Here is a 14,446-nt window from a genome sequence, read left to right on the forward strand (position 1 = left end):
GTATATAAAATGAAATCCCCTTTTCTGACTAATAGTGATTTTTACTACTGAGAATGCAATTACATTCGGAAAAGTTCCGTCTGACTAAAATTATCTTATACTACTGACAACGTCTAACAATAATTTATTTTTACTACTATTACTTAAATTAAGCAAATGAGTCTGACTAAAACTGCCCTTTACTACTGAGAATATATTTACATTAATTCCACAATACTTTGTCTGACTAAAACTGACTTTAACTACTTGTTTTAATTGTATATTATTAAAATCTCTTAATTAATACTGAATACAATTACATTTATTCGAAAAAGTTTTATCTGACTAAAACTAATTTTAACTACTTGTATCTACATTATACCTTGAATTAGAAGGTTTTGTCTGACTAAACTTGACTTCTACTACTAAAACTATATGGATTCAGAAACCTTCTGCTCGACTAAAATTCACTTTGACTAGATTTACTTAAATTAAAAAAAAATCATTTTAATTAAATAGTTTCACAAAAAATACATTCAAAAAATAAATGTAAAAATAAAAAAAATGTATGATAAACTTCTTCAAATTGAAGAAAATTACAAAAAGGGTGATTCTTATTATTATGCTTAATAATAATTATTCCCCCTTATCCTTTAATTAAAATTAAATTAAAATTTAAATAAATAAAAAAAATTATACTGTAAAATTTTGTTTAATAAATAAAATTTTCTTTGATTTAAGAAAACTATTTTCTATATACATGTATATATATATAATTTGGGAAATCTGAAGCTCTCTGATGATAGTCAATATAGAGGGAATAATATATTGAATTTTCCGAACAACACAAACGAGCTATGAAACGGTATTCCAAATGCAAAACTGATAATATCGATAATAGGATCTAAGCCGGCTGCTACTTTGGCATTACATAATAATATCGAAACGTTGTCTCAGCAGGATATATATATATATATATATATATGCATATAGAGAAGATATAACCACCAAACCCCCGCCCCTAACATTCCTTCTTCCTATTGGACCATCAAACTAGGCATCCTTAATGAATGTAGTTAATTGCATTGTATTTCAGTACAGTTTCTGAAATCGATCGTCCCTAATTGATTTTCTCCCTTCATCGCTCTATTACCGCACACTACTAAAACAACCAATTTCATTAAATTTAATTGAGTTTACATTTGATTCTTCAAACAAAAGAAGGTTTTTTTCAAAAAAAAAAAAGAAAACTTTTTTCAAATCAATAAAATTAATTAGAAAATAAAAATTGCAAACTATTTAAAAACAAATTAATTGGAAAAATATTTATACTCTCATAAATTGCAATTCACATTCGAAAAGTAATTTAAAAAAAGTTTAAATAATTTTATTTTTTATTTATTTAATAAAGACGGGCAAAATAATTTTGAAAAAAATTTCTATATTTGAATTTGAGAAACGATATATTATTGAATTATGTTTTAAAATGGAGGATATAATTTTATCAGGAAGGAAATTTTCATTTGTGCGACAAAACTTGAACATTGGAATACTGACTTCATTTTAGTGAAAATAGGAGGTAGCAATCTGGCGTATCGAGATGAAACAACTAGCAAGTTTTAGTCCTAGGTATATAGGAGAAGGCTAATTAGTAAGGGGTTAGTGTTATAAGACGACAATTTTAGATAAGGGAAATAGTGCATATATATATATATATATATATATATATATATATATATATTTAGAAATGGCACACTGCGCGGCAAAGGAACAATCATATTCCTCGAAGCGAATTTGCCCCACAAGATCCGGAAGTAGGAAATGCAGAAATAAGATAGCGTCGTGGCTACAGCTTATCACCATCTTCCTTATCAATTTCAATCTCCCCCCCTCTCTCTCTCTCTCTCACTCTCTTCATTTTTTTCTTTTTCTTCTCACCGTCAAAATTGTCGAGGAGACATTCCCCCTTATCTTGAAATTAAATCGACTGTCGCTTTTACCTTTCAAAAATATCGACATTTTCAATATATAAAGATTCTGACTACTGACATGAAAAGTAGATTTTCAAATTATATATTCTTTGAAGTTGAACTCGTTGACTCTCTTTCTCTCATATATAGGTGGAACAAAATTGAAAACGATCAATTTCAATCCATCCTTTTATATTTGAAAAATTTTCTATATATAGTCAAAAACGATATTAAACATTTTTGAAAATTAATTTATTTTCCACATTTTTATAGAAAATAAAAAAAATTCCCGAAAATTTGAAAGATAATACTTGAAAATTTCTATGGCTATTTAATATTCAATTCTTAATTTACAATCAAATTAAAATTTAATTGATCAATCAATTTTATAAAATTAAATTTATCAATCAGTTTTATAAATTATAATTATTTAAATTTATAAATTATTATTCGGTTGATAAATTAAATTTATAAATTATAATTCAGTTGATAAATTAAATTTACGAATTTCAATAAAATTTTGTATCAATTGAAATTATTCATTTAATAAGAAATTTGAAAGAACATGTATTAATGAAGTCAGAAATAAAATTAATCAAAATTAAATTTCATTAAATTTTTTTTCTTTTTAAAAAGTGAATTTTAAAATATAATTACGATAAATTTTTATATTATATATATATATATATATATTAGAAGTGCTTTAAAAGTATGACTCAAGGTCAAGGTCATTTGAAGGGTAAATCAAGAATGTCTGACTAAATATTTACTTGTACTACTGCTGAGTAATACTACTGAGTGATACTACTGAGAAAATTTCAAACGTTTAGAATGTCTGGCTAAATATTTATTTGAACCACTGAAAAAATTTAGAAGTGCTTTAAAAGTATGACTCAAGGTCAATGCCATTCAAGGTCATTCAAGGTCATTTGACGGTCACGGTCATTCAAGGTCAAGTCAAGGTCGTTCAAGGTCGTTTGAAGGTTAAATCAAGAATGTCTGACTAAATATTTTCTTGTACTACTAACAAAATTGCAAATCCGTCCAACTAAATATTTACTTGTACTACTACTTGTACTGTGGATAGAATGTTTTCCTGGAAAATGAAAAAATCCCTTACAAAGTCAAATAAAATTAAACAGCAGGTCTCTATTATTTTTTTACCTTTAAACAACACAAAATACCTTAAAAAAAATCTACCAATTGAACCTAAATTGTAAGAGAATAAGAATAATAAATTTTTTTCGATTTTTTGCTTCCTCGTGGAGGAAGCTTTGTAGTCCTTTCGTTTATAAAAATTTTCAAAGTGTCGGAAACAAATTTTTCTCTATATAGAAACATGTTATATGATATCCTAATCAATTGTCCGGATGTATGTATGTATGTGTGTGTGTAAATTCTTTAAATTTAACTCAAATGTATAGGTACTTAAATGTTTATATTATTATATTATTTTTGTATGTTTATTTCAAAAAAGCAAAAAGGAAGCAAAATTTTTTTGCTAATCGTAAAGAGGAAGCAAAATGTTCATGTAATGAACATCTGAATTTACAACTTGTTTTTATTTATTTGTAAATAAATAAATTTAATTAGTTTAAATTTTTTTTGAGGAAAGAAAAGAATTAATTTGCTTTTATTGCCTTGATTTTAGACACTGACTCGTCCGAGGCCAAAGGAGAGACCTGAGACTCGTTCGAAATCAAGAAGTTTTCCACCTGGAACATTATCAACGAGCACTAGAGCGGATGAAAGTTCCTTGACGCAAGAAACACGTGTTGAAGAGGAAGATTCATTTTTTGAAAGACCACCAGCACCACCGGCACCACCATCGTCATTGCTACCTCAGCAACAACAATCACACGTCCAGGTAGAGCAATCATCATCCTCTACTTCGACGACAAAAGAGGATGGAGTTACTAACGCAGCTGCAGAATTCCATGAAGCTGCACCTGCAACCGAACGTGACACCTCAGAAGAATTATTGAGGTGAGACGCTTTGGAAAAATATTGCTTGTCGCTTGTCCAATACCGAGAGCTTTTTCTTTTTTCTCTTTTATTTATTTATTTTTTTTTTTTTATTTTTTGCAATCCTTATAAAACTCTAATACTTAAAATTTATTGCCCACACATGTACCAATGTCTCCCACAAAAATATAAACCCACTCTTTTTACATATAAAAATATTTTTGAAAAAACTAAAACATTTTCCATTTTTAACCAATTTTTTTTTTTTTTTTTCTTGGAAAAAAAGAAATAATTTTGTTGGCAATTAAAATAAGTAAAAAAATATTTTAACTCAATATGTAAATTAATTATTTCAATTTATTATTATTATATTGCAAGAATTAAACTAATTTTTCTCTTTAGGTTTTCATTTCAAACGGATGAGAGATCGTCAATCGATGGACAAAATAGAAGACCTCGCTCTATTACGAGGGACCATTATATTTCAAGGTGTGTTTAATTATTAACAATTTTTTATTGAAACGTTGATATTTTCTTTTAATAATAATTTGTATTTATTTGCTAATTAGAATTTTTATGTAAAAAATGATTTTTTTTTTCCTTTAGAACGAGACAAGAGTATGCGAATTCCGACATTGAAGTTCATCCCATAGAAGGTGTCACTTTAAGAAAAGAAATTGGTGGAAAGAGAATATCACCGGCGACTATTGACAGGATTTTCGATAACAGTAATCGTCGATTATATGGAATGGGAATTGTTGGCAGATTTTTCGGGTAGGTTATTTAATTTTAATTAAATAAATCACGAAACACTTTTTTATTTGGATATTTTCAGGAAAATCGATTATAAGAAAAATTAAAGAAAAAATAAAAATAGGACGACGATTAAATATAAAATTATACAAAAATAAAATTTTTTAATATATTAAAGAACATATTTTTTGTATTTTTAGAATTTTTTATACAGTAAATTTCAAATAGAAGAATAATTTGTATTTTCTGAATCTGTAATTTATTTTTTCTCCAGAAAAAAAGAAAACTAGACGTTATTCCTTATTTGCACAATTTTTCCATTGATCTTAGGTATAGAAATGAATTTCAAATTAGTAGAATACATTTAAATCCATATAAATTAGTTATACATATTTCCGACAAGTGTAATTAGAAAATTTTCATACTGCAGATGCAATTTGAATAGAAATTATATTTCTCATGCGTACTATTCAAAACATATTTATCAAACATTCAATCATTCTTAAAGGTAATTTACTTTTATTTTTATTCATAGAAAAAAGATTTAGTTTTCTTTATTTTTTATTGAACAAAAAAAAATCTTTCTTACATTTCTGTTTTAAATTAAACAAAAATTATTTATTTATTTAAAAAATTATAAATTTAATATTTTTCTTTGAAATAAATTTTTTCCTGATTTCTATAGTAAATTTTTGTTCGAAACTGTCGTGAATGGAACTTTACCTTAAATATCATGTTTAAATGTTAATACATAAGTCGCGTGTTGGTTAAAAATTAGAGCACGTCAAGCATGTAAAGCGAGAAGAGTATAAGAAGAAAAAAAAAAAGAAAAAGGAGAGAAATTTTCAAACGAGACTCAAGAAGGGAAACTTAGTCTCAAATGTCATTCTCTTCTTTGGCTATAAAAATTTTTAACGAAAGGGTCAAACGAATATCACAGAGACATTTCAAGAATGTCGTCGTTCCCTCTTCTAGAACGCAATGAATGTAATAAAATAGTAGCGCGGTTACCTCCATCCTCAAAAAATTCTTCTTTTATGAAGTTAAATTCCTCAAATTTATCTGCTACAATAAAACGGATAAAATGATAAAGATCAAACTTGAAGTAAAAAAAAAAAAAATTAAAGTAATTTTTCAAGTTTTATTTCATATTTCTTTCTGTTCATCTCGAAATGTAAAAAGTAATAAAAAATGGAAATTCAAATCTAATAAATTTTCTCTTATTAATTAAATCTAAAAATTTGAATTTATATTTGAATTTCAGACGATCATTTCGAAAAAGTGTAGCGCATAAACCAGACGTGAGAAAGCAGTTAGATGACTTTGAAGATCACCGACCTTATTTCACATATTGGATTACAACTGTTCAAATTTTAATTTTAATCATTTCACTTGCTTGTTATGGATTCGGTCCAATTGGAATGGGTCTCACTCAAAAATCAGGACTGGTAAGAATTTTTTAAAATTCATTTTATATTTTCAATGCGGTAACATAATTCAAAAAAAAAAGAACTACACAAAAAATCTCTTTGAGAAATTCCGAGGCCAAAAATTTTTCCCTCTCCTGGCATTTGTTCAAATTTTCATCTTCCTTCCGATAAATATAAAATATTCTAATTTCTATATTCGTTTCTTTTTCTTATATTAAATGTCATTTTTCTTTTTTTACTACAGTTAATTAAACGAAAATTTTTTTTTTGTCTATTATTAGAAATACAAATTGTTTGCGGAATTTAAATTAATTAATTTGTTAAAATTAATAGATAATAAAAATTTGAATATTCACAGAGATTACAAAAGTAACAAGAGTCGTGTATCATAAACTTGTGAGTGAGATATAAATGTTCCTTTATAAATAATCATGAGAGAGTTACATTTTGTAAGCTCGTTATTCATAAATATAGTCTCTCCCATCGATTAAATCCATTTTCTCGATTCTGTACCAATGTATACAATTGCAAAATCACGTTTGTTCCCGAATTAATTTCCATTCATCCCCGTCGACTTCACGTACAAATAGCTACGTTGATGCAATTTATTAGCACCAAAGAACAATGAAATAAAATCACCCTTTACGAGGTCAAATTACTGGAATGGTCACCTCAAAGAGAGAAGAAAAGGCCTGTTGAATTACATTAATTGCACAAAAATCTTTTAATCAATTGCTCATTTTATACAAAATCACTATTTTTTTCTATTCTTTTTGTATTTCATTTGTGAATTAAAATTAAAGTTCCATTTGAACTAAAATTAAAATACTTTTTTTCAAAAGGTATCTAAAACTCGAAATTATTCGAATTTTTTCTCGTTTTATTTTGGATTTACAATTTTTCAAAAATAATTATTAATATAATACAATATTGTTTAAAATCAATTTTTAGGTACTCGTTACGAGTCTTTCTTTACAACAAGTCGACTATCAAGAACCATCAAATCTTTGGATTGGTCCAAGGGCAGCGGATTTAATTCATTTGGGTGCGAAATTTGCTCCTTGTATGCGAAGAGATATAAAAATTCTTAAAGAAATTGACATGTGGAGAGAAAGGGAAAGAGACACTGCCTGCTGTATTAGAAATGACGATTCTGGTTGTGTTCAATCAAGCAAAGCCGATTGTTCAGTGAGTATATTTTCTAAATTTAACAGCCATTAAATATGGCTGTTTTATTCCAATTTTCACAATTGACTATTATACTCTCGCCTAGATTTATAATATTAATTTGTCTTTTCCAACCCAACTGATCCGGGGATTGAGATCAACAATGACGGTAATAATCAGAACACATCGAAAAAAAGAACAAAAAATAATCTCCATGATTCTTTTTTTTTATTAATCTTATTTTGTTGTAATTTCACAAATTTTCGTTTAATTTTTATTTTAATTAAAGTCTAACAAAAATAGACACTTTTTACCAGTAGTAATTAGTTTTAATTTTTTTTTTTATTCTATTTGACTGTTGTCTTTTTTTTACCTCGAATTTTTTCAGAGAAATATTTTTTTAATATAATTTCTTCTTTTTTGCCTTAAAAAATAATGATAGTCATAATTCTTAATTTTTTTTTTGAAAATTTTCATTTAACCTCATGTGCTTTGGATTCAAATATTCATTTATTTTACAAATGAAGTAGCGGTAGCGCTATAATTATTCCATTTTCAAAAACATTAATATTGTAGGTCTAAAAAACTTGTTGGATAAATGGAACTTTTTTTGATAAACGAAAATGTTCAGAAAATGAATATTTAAATAAAGTAGATATGATAATTAAAATTTTTTCTAAAAATAGAAATTACAAAATTTTTTGTTTTAAGTAAACGTAAAAAATTATTATAAATGACAATTTTTTTTTTTTTGGAATGAATAACATTTAAATTGGTAAAAGGAAGAATTATGACTTAATTACAATTTTTATTTATTTTTATTATTTATTAATTGAACAAAATATTGATCATATTTTTAATGTGTTTCATTACTAGGACTGTAATAAATTAATTGTCACGCTTATAAAATTTAGAATACAATATCAACGTGGAAAAAATGGGGACCCGGCGACAATGGACCCGGTGGAAGAATAAGTGGATCGGTTTGTGGACTTGATCCAAAATTTTGCGATGCACCAGCAAGTATTGCACCATATGAATGGCCTGATGATATTACCAAATGGCCAATTTGTCGAAAGACAAATCCATTTAGTCAAAGATTTAGGTAGCTTTTTTTTTCTTTTTTCAAAATAAAATCAATTTTCATTTAAATACTGTTTTAAATTGTATTTTTCTAAATTCTCTCTTTTTTTCTATTCATTTTCAGTGGTAATTTCAATCAAGATGGTAATAGTAATTTTCCCGTGGGTCGTTACAAAGACAAAATGGCTGAGCATATGGTTTGCGAAGTAATTGGACATCCTTGTTGTATTGGTATTCATGGAATGTGTAGAATTACGACAAAGGAATATTGTGACTTTGTACATGGCTATTTTCATGATGAGGCCTCACTCTGTTCACAAGTTGAATGTCTACATGATGTTTGTGGAATGGTGCCATTTTTACATCCCGAATGGCCCGATCAATTCTACAGATTGTTTACGACAATTTTTCTTCATGCTGGGTAAGAGGAATAAAATAACTTTTTTTTTTATAAATTAGAATTTTTTCTACTTATGAGATAAAAAATTTATTTAGTTAATGGCATTACTTTAATTAATTAATAATATTGTTATTGTTTTATTTCTTTGATTACAGAGTTCTTCATCTTGCCATCACATTATTCGTGCAATATTTTCTTATGAGAGACTTGGAAAAATTGACTGGTTCCCTGCGAATTGCGCTAATTTACTTTATTGGTGCTTTTGCTGGGAATTTGGCTAGTGCAATATTCATTCCCTACAGAGCTGAGGTAATTTTACTTAATTAGTTATTTTGCAATTAAATTTTTGTTAAAAAAGGTAAATTTTTTAAAAACTCTAATTTTTGCTTTAGTAATTTGCATTTTTTTTTTTCATTAGATAAATGTTTGCAATAAGAAATTTTGTGAAAATTTTGTTTTCATAATAAAAGAAAAAAAATGTGAATCGTTTCAAAATTAGAATATGCATAATTTGAATTTTAAAATAATTGACATTTTTCTCAAATAATATTTCAAAACCATTACATAGAGAGACAAGAATAATAACTTGATTAAATTATTCTCAAAAAAAAGCAAATAAAAATATTTTACGAAAAAGTAGAATTTGAAAATAGCAAAATATTCTTTTTGAGAATAATCAAGTTTATTTAGTTTTTAAGTTTTATAAAAAGGGCTTCTTGAGTTTTAATTAATTGGAAAAAAAATGTTATATTCTTGCAAACTTTTTTTTATATCTCTATCTTTGTCAAAGATAAACACTTTAATTAATAAATGAAAAAAAAATTGTTTTTAATTAATGTTTCAGGTGGGTCCAGCGGGCGCGCATTTTGCACTCCTGGCAACGTTGATTGTCGAGATTCTTCACTGTTGGCCAATGTTAAAATATCCGCGAAGAGCACTTTTCAAGCTAATAATAATTCTCGTGGTTCTCTTGATGCTTGGCGTTTTACCATGGGTGGACAATTACGCACATTTATTTGGTTTTATTTTTGGTTTTCTCGCAGCCTATGCCTTTATGCCATTTATTTCATTTGGCCATTATGATCGTCGAAGAAAAGTTCTTCTAATTTGGATTTGTACAATTTTAATTGTCGGTCTCTTCACATTGCTTCTTGCATTATTTTACAACATTCCAGTTTACGAATGTGAAATATGTAAACTATTCAATTGCATTCCATTTACACGCGATTTCTGTGCCTCGCAGAATATTAATTTCAAGAGAGAAGAATCTGTATGACACATGGGGCCGCGGTTCCCAGTCGAGCGCGAAGTACCGTTCGGCCCCCAAATCAACGCTCGTTTTTACATCCTTAATGATCAATTACAATTTAAAATTTTGGCGGCAATCTTTACTCTTGGACACTACTCAGACGGTAGCGAACGATCTCGAGGATGAAGAGTAAACAAAAAATATTGATGAAGAGAGACAAAGGAAAAAAAAATTTACATTTTCCCCGAAAATGAAGCTATTTTCGTAAAGAAACAAAGAGACACTCATTTGAAAGAGAAGATACGAAATTCTGCATAGATATTCGACTGCAAAAAAAAAAAATTATTCGCTTCTATCTTTCTCGCTACTGCCAAATAAAAGAACTCTTGTTCGCCGACTGACGGCAAATAGCAATGCCTTAACAAACAAACAAACAAAAATTAAAACGATCATACCCTCGAATTCCACGGAAGGAGAATTTCGAAAAAAAAAATTTTCACACTAGCGAAAGTCGATGAAATTTGTAAATATTAGGTATTCATTATAATGAAGAAATCGCCGGATCCTTTTTGATAGAGTCGGAGGCAGTTTCTTAATATTGTCCCTCCCCCGGTAAATCCTTTTCCAATTCTTCGTCATCGAGTTTTGTTTCGTTTTTTTCTTTTTTAAATAGTGAAAGAAAAGGAAATGTGTCCCTTTTCTCTTGTTAATAAAAAAAAAAGTCAAATTGTACATATTTAACACAAAAAAAAGAAAGCAAACCCAGTGACTATCTTGTTACATACCTTGTGGAAACGACCTTACTAAAATATTATAGGTTTAGAAGAAGCAAAAAAAAAACATTTCGAAAGTGTTTGGCAATTATTTTTCCGCGTCTCCCATATATGTCGTCCTAAGAACGACATATCGAGCAGCTTCAAATAATTCACATAAATGTGTATATCTTTTTGATTCAAATTCAAGAAAGTGTGCAAAAAAAAATTGGGAAAGTTTTCATTTTGGGATAAAATTGTTTTGAAAAAAAAAATGCGCGCGAGAACAAAAGACACAAATATATCAAGAACTCTTAATCAATTTTTCTGCGATTGTATATATATATAAAAAAAAATAAATAGACTGTCACGAATGATACACGTGGTTAGGTATCGAACTTGTAGGTACCCACGCGCACATACGCAAAATCGTTTAAGAATTCTAAGACTAAATTTATCAATAACGTCGTGAATGTGTATTTTATTATAATAAATGGGTAATGGAAAAAAAGTGCATCTACTTTACTATTCGTTTATCGAATCGTTTAGTTAAGTCGTAAAGTGTATTTGAGGGAACGAGTTTGTCGAACGTACAAGAGAGAAAACAAATGTGCCACGAAGAGAGATTAATGAATTCGTCGGAAAGTCCGATGTTAGCGTTTATATAAATTATTATAAACAGCCACTGATATATCTAATTAATTATTCTTTATCGAGTTTTCCAAAAGAGCAACAATAACAACAACAACAAAAAAAACATAGAGCACTCTGCTGAGAATCCTTTTATATTGCAGTGCAGCGATCTTGATTATTTTCACTCTTCTCTCTTTCAATAACTCTCTTCTCCTAAACAAAAAAAAATACAGCCTTTTCAGGAAAGTATAGCGCAAGACTTAGAATCAAAGCAAGACTTAAATGCGAAAGTGACTTTATTTATTATTATTTTTTTTTTATATATTTTTAAACTTCTTGTTCTCTTTTTTTATATTTGATTTTATTTGATTTTATTTGATTTTATACTTGTATATTTTATATTAAAATTTTATATATTTATTTATTTGTAAAATTTTTTTATTGTTAATGTAAAGTAAATTATTTACTTTATATATTTGTATATTTAAATATATAATTATCATTTTTTACATTATCGAATTATGTAGAATTCAAATTCAATTAATTCTGAATTAATTTTCAAATTTCATTTTTTAAAAAACTGCCCTATGGAAAAATATTTTTCGAAAAAATTGTGCGGACAAAAATAGAGAAAAAAAATTATTTTCTCTCATCATTTTTAAGTCAAAAAAAATCTAAATTTCGATTTAAAGAAAATTAAATTGAAATTTATTTATTCAGTTTTATCAAGATAGTAAGAATTAAATGAATAATTTTTAATTTATTAAATTATTTAAAATTTAATTATTAAAAACCATGTATATTTTTTCAATTAAATTATTAAAAGTTTCACGTAAATTTACACGATTTTTCCGAAAATATTTTCTCTCCAGGAGAACAATTGAAGAGCTGCACATAATTTTCACAGAGTTCTTTAAGTAACACCAATATTTACAAAAAAAAAGAAATTGTTTTCTAGAAATCTATTTAAATTTACTTTTTAACAATTTTTGTTTCGTACGCAATTTTTTATAGAATAAAAAAGTTGCAAAAGCAATAGTATTTCTTGCGATATTGTTAAAATTTTTTGAGCAGTAATAATACTTCAGATTAAATAAACAATGATAAAATTGTCAAATTGTTGAAAGAAAATAAAATATTTTTGATTTAAAAATGAAAATTGAAATTAGTTATAAAAATTTACAAAAAATTCAACGCAACAGCAAACATATTAATAAATAATAATGGTTATTATTATTATTATAAAAAAAAAGTAAAAATTTTCTGTAATTGAACAAAAGGAAACCATTTAATAAATTATTAAAAAAACAAAAACTTAGAAATTCAATCGAGAGAATGAAAAGCCCACAAGAACTGCTGTACGTAACGTTAACATTCGATAAATTCGAAAACTTTGTGATAAAAAAAAACAGTTTTAAGAGGAATAAAAATGAAGAAAACACAAACTTTTTCGAATTATATATATATATTATATATAGTATAAATATATACATACGATGCGAGAGAAAAGCGAATGTTGCGATTCACGGCGAGTAACATATTGTTATTATTGTAAATGTGTCACATAAAGATAGTATGATTAAAAAAAAAGCGATGAAAAAAATAAATTGAATAACTTCGATATTTCCATACCGAAAACTCAACGAGGTGAAATGCTGTTTCGTGATTAAGAGCAAACAAAACTAATAATGTTAAAATTTCGAAAAACAATTTGCAAATTGTACTTTGTTTTAACTTGGTAGTTAAGAAAATTTTTATTGTTATTTTTACAAGTTCAAGTATCAATCATTCAAGTATATAATAAATCAATTTATTAAAAATTATTAATTAATTTTTTTTCATTTTCAAAATTGGAAAATATTTAAATTTAATTCTCGTATTTCAGATTCACTTTCGATCAAGCGAAACATATTTTTTTGGTTTTTATTTTGATTTTGTAAATATAAACGATTGCGTCGAAAATGGACCAAGTGAAGTATACATAAATAAAATTCATGCGTGTAAAATATCCGATATCGATCGGAAATAGGATCCGCTAATTAACGGTACAATTATTAATCCTAAATATTAATAATAAAAATAAGGAAAGTCACGCACGAAGTAGAAAGCGATCGTTTAGCGTCGTTTTGTGTGAGAAACAAAAATATGCTACAAATTTCTCGTATTTTTTCTGGTAAAGTTGGAACATTTTTTAATAAAGAATTTTTTTCTTTTTACCAAAAACAATACGATAATGTTTAATGATAATTCGATTTAAATATATGACACTGAACGACGCAAATGTATCAAAATATATAAGATTCGAGTGGATTATCGCTAGAACGAAAGAGAATTTTTAAAATTTGATAGAGGACAGATTGTTTCTTTTTTTTTTTTTTTAATTTTATCTTTTTCCATCTGTCCTTATATCAGTTTTATACTTTTAACACAGTCCAAGAGCATTGCACCTCGATTGTACGGTATTATTTTTCTGTATCCCTGTATCTATAAGAATGTAAAATTTCACGATGGACTAAAAAAAAAAGTTATAAATAATGCGATTACAATTATAATTACGATTTATTATTCTGTTATTTCGCAGCTTTTATTTTAACGGTACATCTGTAAGATCTTCAATTATGATTATCATTGCTAATCATAACGAAAAAAAAAAAACATTGTACTTGTCGCTGTTATATACATATATATACATATATATATATATACATACAAAAAAACAATATATTAATTTAATAACAATAAAGAAAGAAAGAAAATTACTTATTATGAAAGTTAGATTTATTTAATTAATTTTCAGTTTTTAGACACAAAAGATTGAATTTAATTATAATTATTATTAAAAATTAATTATTAAATATTCAAAAAATAGTATTTAATCATTTTAATTCCCTTATTGGGGAGTATTTTTGAAAAAATTGTTATTTAGGTAATTTTTTTTTTTGGGAACGAAGTCGTTAAATAAAATTTTAATCATTTGATTAATTAATAATCATAAAAAAAAATTTGTAAAAGCATTAAAGAGAATAAAGTGTTTTTCTATTAAATAGAAGTAATCTTCAAAACAA

General features: G+C 26.5%; 1 protein-coding gene across 6 annotated transcripts in view; it reads left to right on the plus strand.

Moving 5' to 3' along the window:
* LOC127278814 (inactive rhomboid protein 1) overlaps positions 1-14,140 on the plus strand; it is a 174,160-nt gene extending 160,020 nt beyond the window's left edge. For 4 of the 6 annotated variants that reach the window (XM_051300715.1, XM_051300716.1, XM_051300714.1 and 1 more), the window contains 10 exons: positions 3,601-3,935; positions 4,317-4,403; positions 4,521-4,688; positions 5,932-6,115; positions 7,049-7,285; positions 7,371-7,433; positions 8,179-8,369; positions 8,472-8,768; positions 8,903-9,056; positions 9,592-14,140. In XM_051300715.1, the coding sequence (XP_051156672.1) occupies positions 3,601-3,935; positions 4,317-4,403; positions 4,521-4,688; positions 5,932-6,115; positions 7,049-7,285; positions 7,371-7,433; positions 8,179-8,369; positions 8,472-8,768; positions 8,903-9,056; positions 9,592-10,023 (2,148 nt within the window). In that variant the 3' untranslated portion in view covers positions 10,024-14,140. The remainder of the gene's footprint in view (positions 1-3,600; positions 3,936-4,316; positions 4,404-4,520; positions 4,689-5,931; positions 6,116-7,048; positions 7,286-7,370; positions 7,434-8,178; positions 8,370-8,471; positions 8,769-8,902; positions 9,057-9,591) is intronic. The other 2 variants (XM_051300718.1, XM_051300719.1) reach the window with 2 other exon arrangements.
* The last annotated feature ends 306 nt before the right edge of the window (positions 14,141-14,446 follow it).

Source organism: Leptopilina boulardi, unplaced genomic scaffold, assembly GCF_019393585.1.
Source record: "Leptopilina boulardi isolate dan_hultmark-lab unplaced genomic scaffold, ZJU_Lbou_2.1 LbouV2_211, whole genome shotgun sequence".
In the NCBI taxonomy this organism is placed as follows: domain Eukaryota; kingdom Metazoa; phylum Arthropoda; class Insecta; order Hymenoptera; family Figitidae; genus Leptopilina; species Leptopilina boulardi.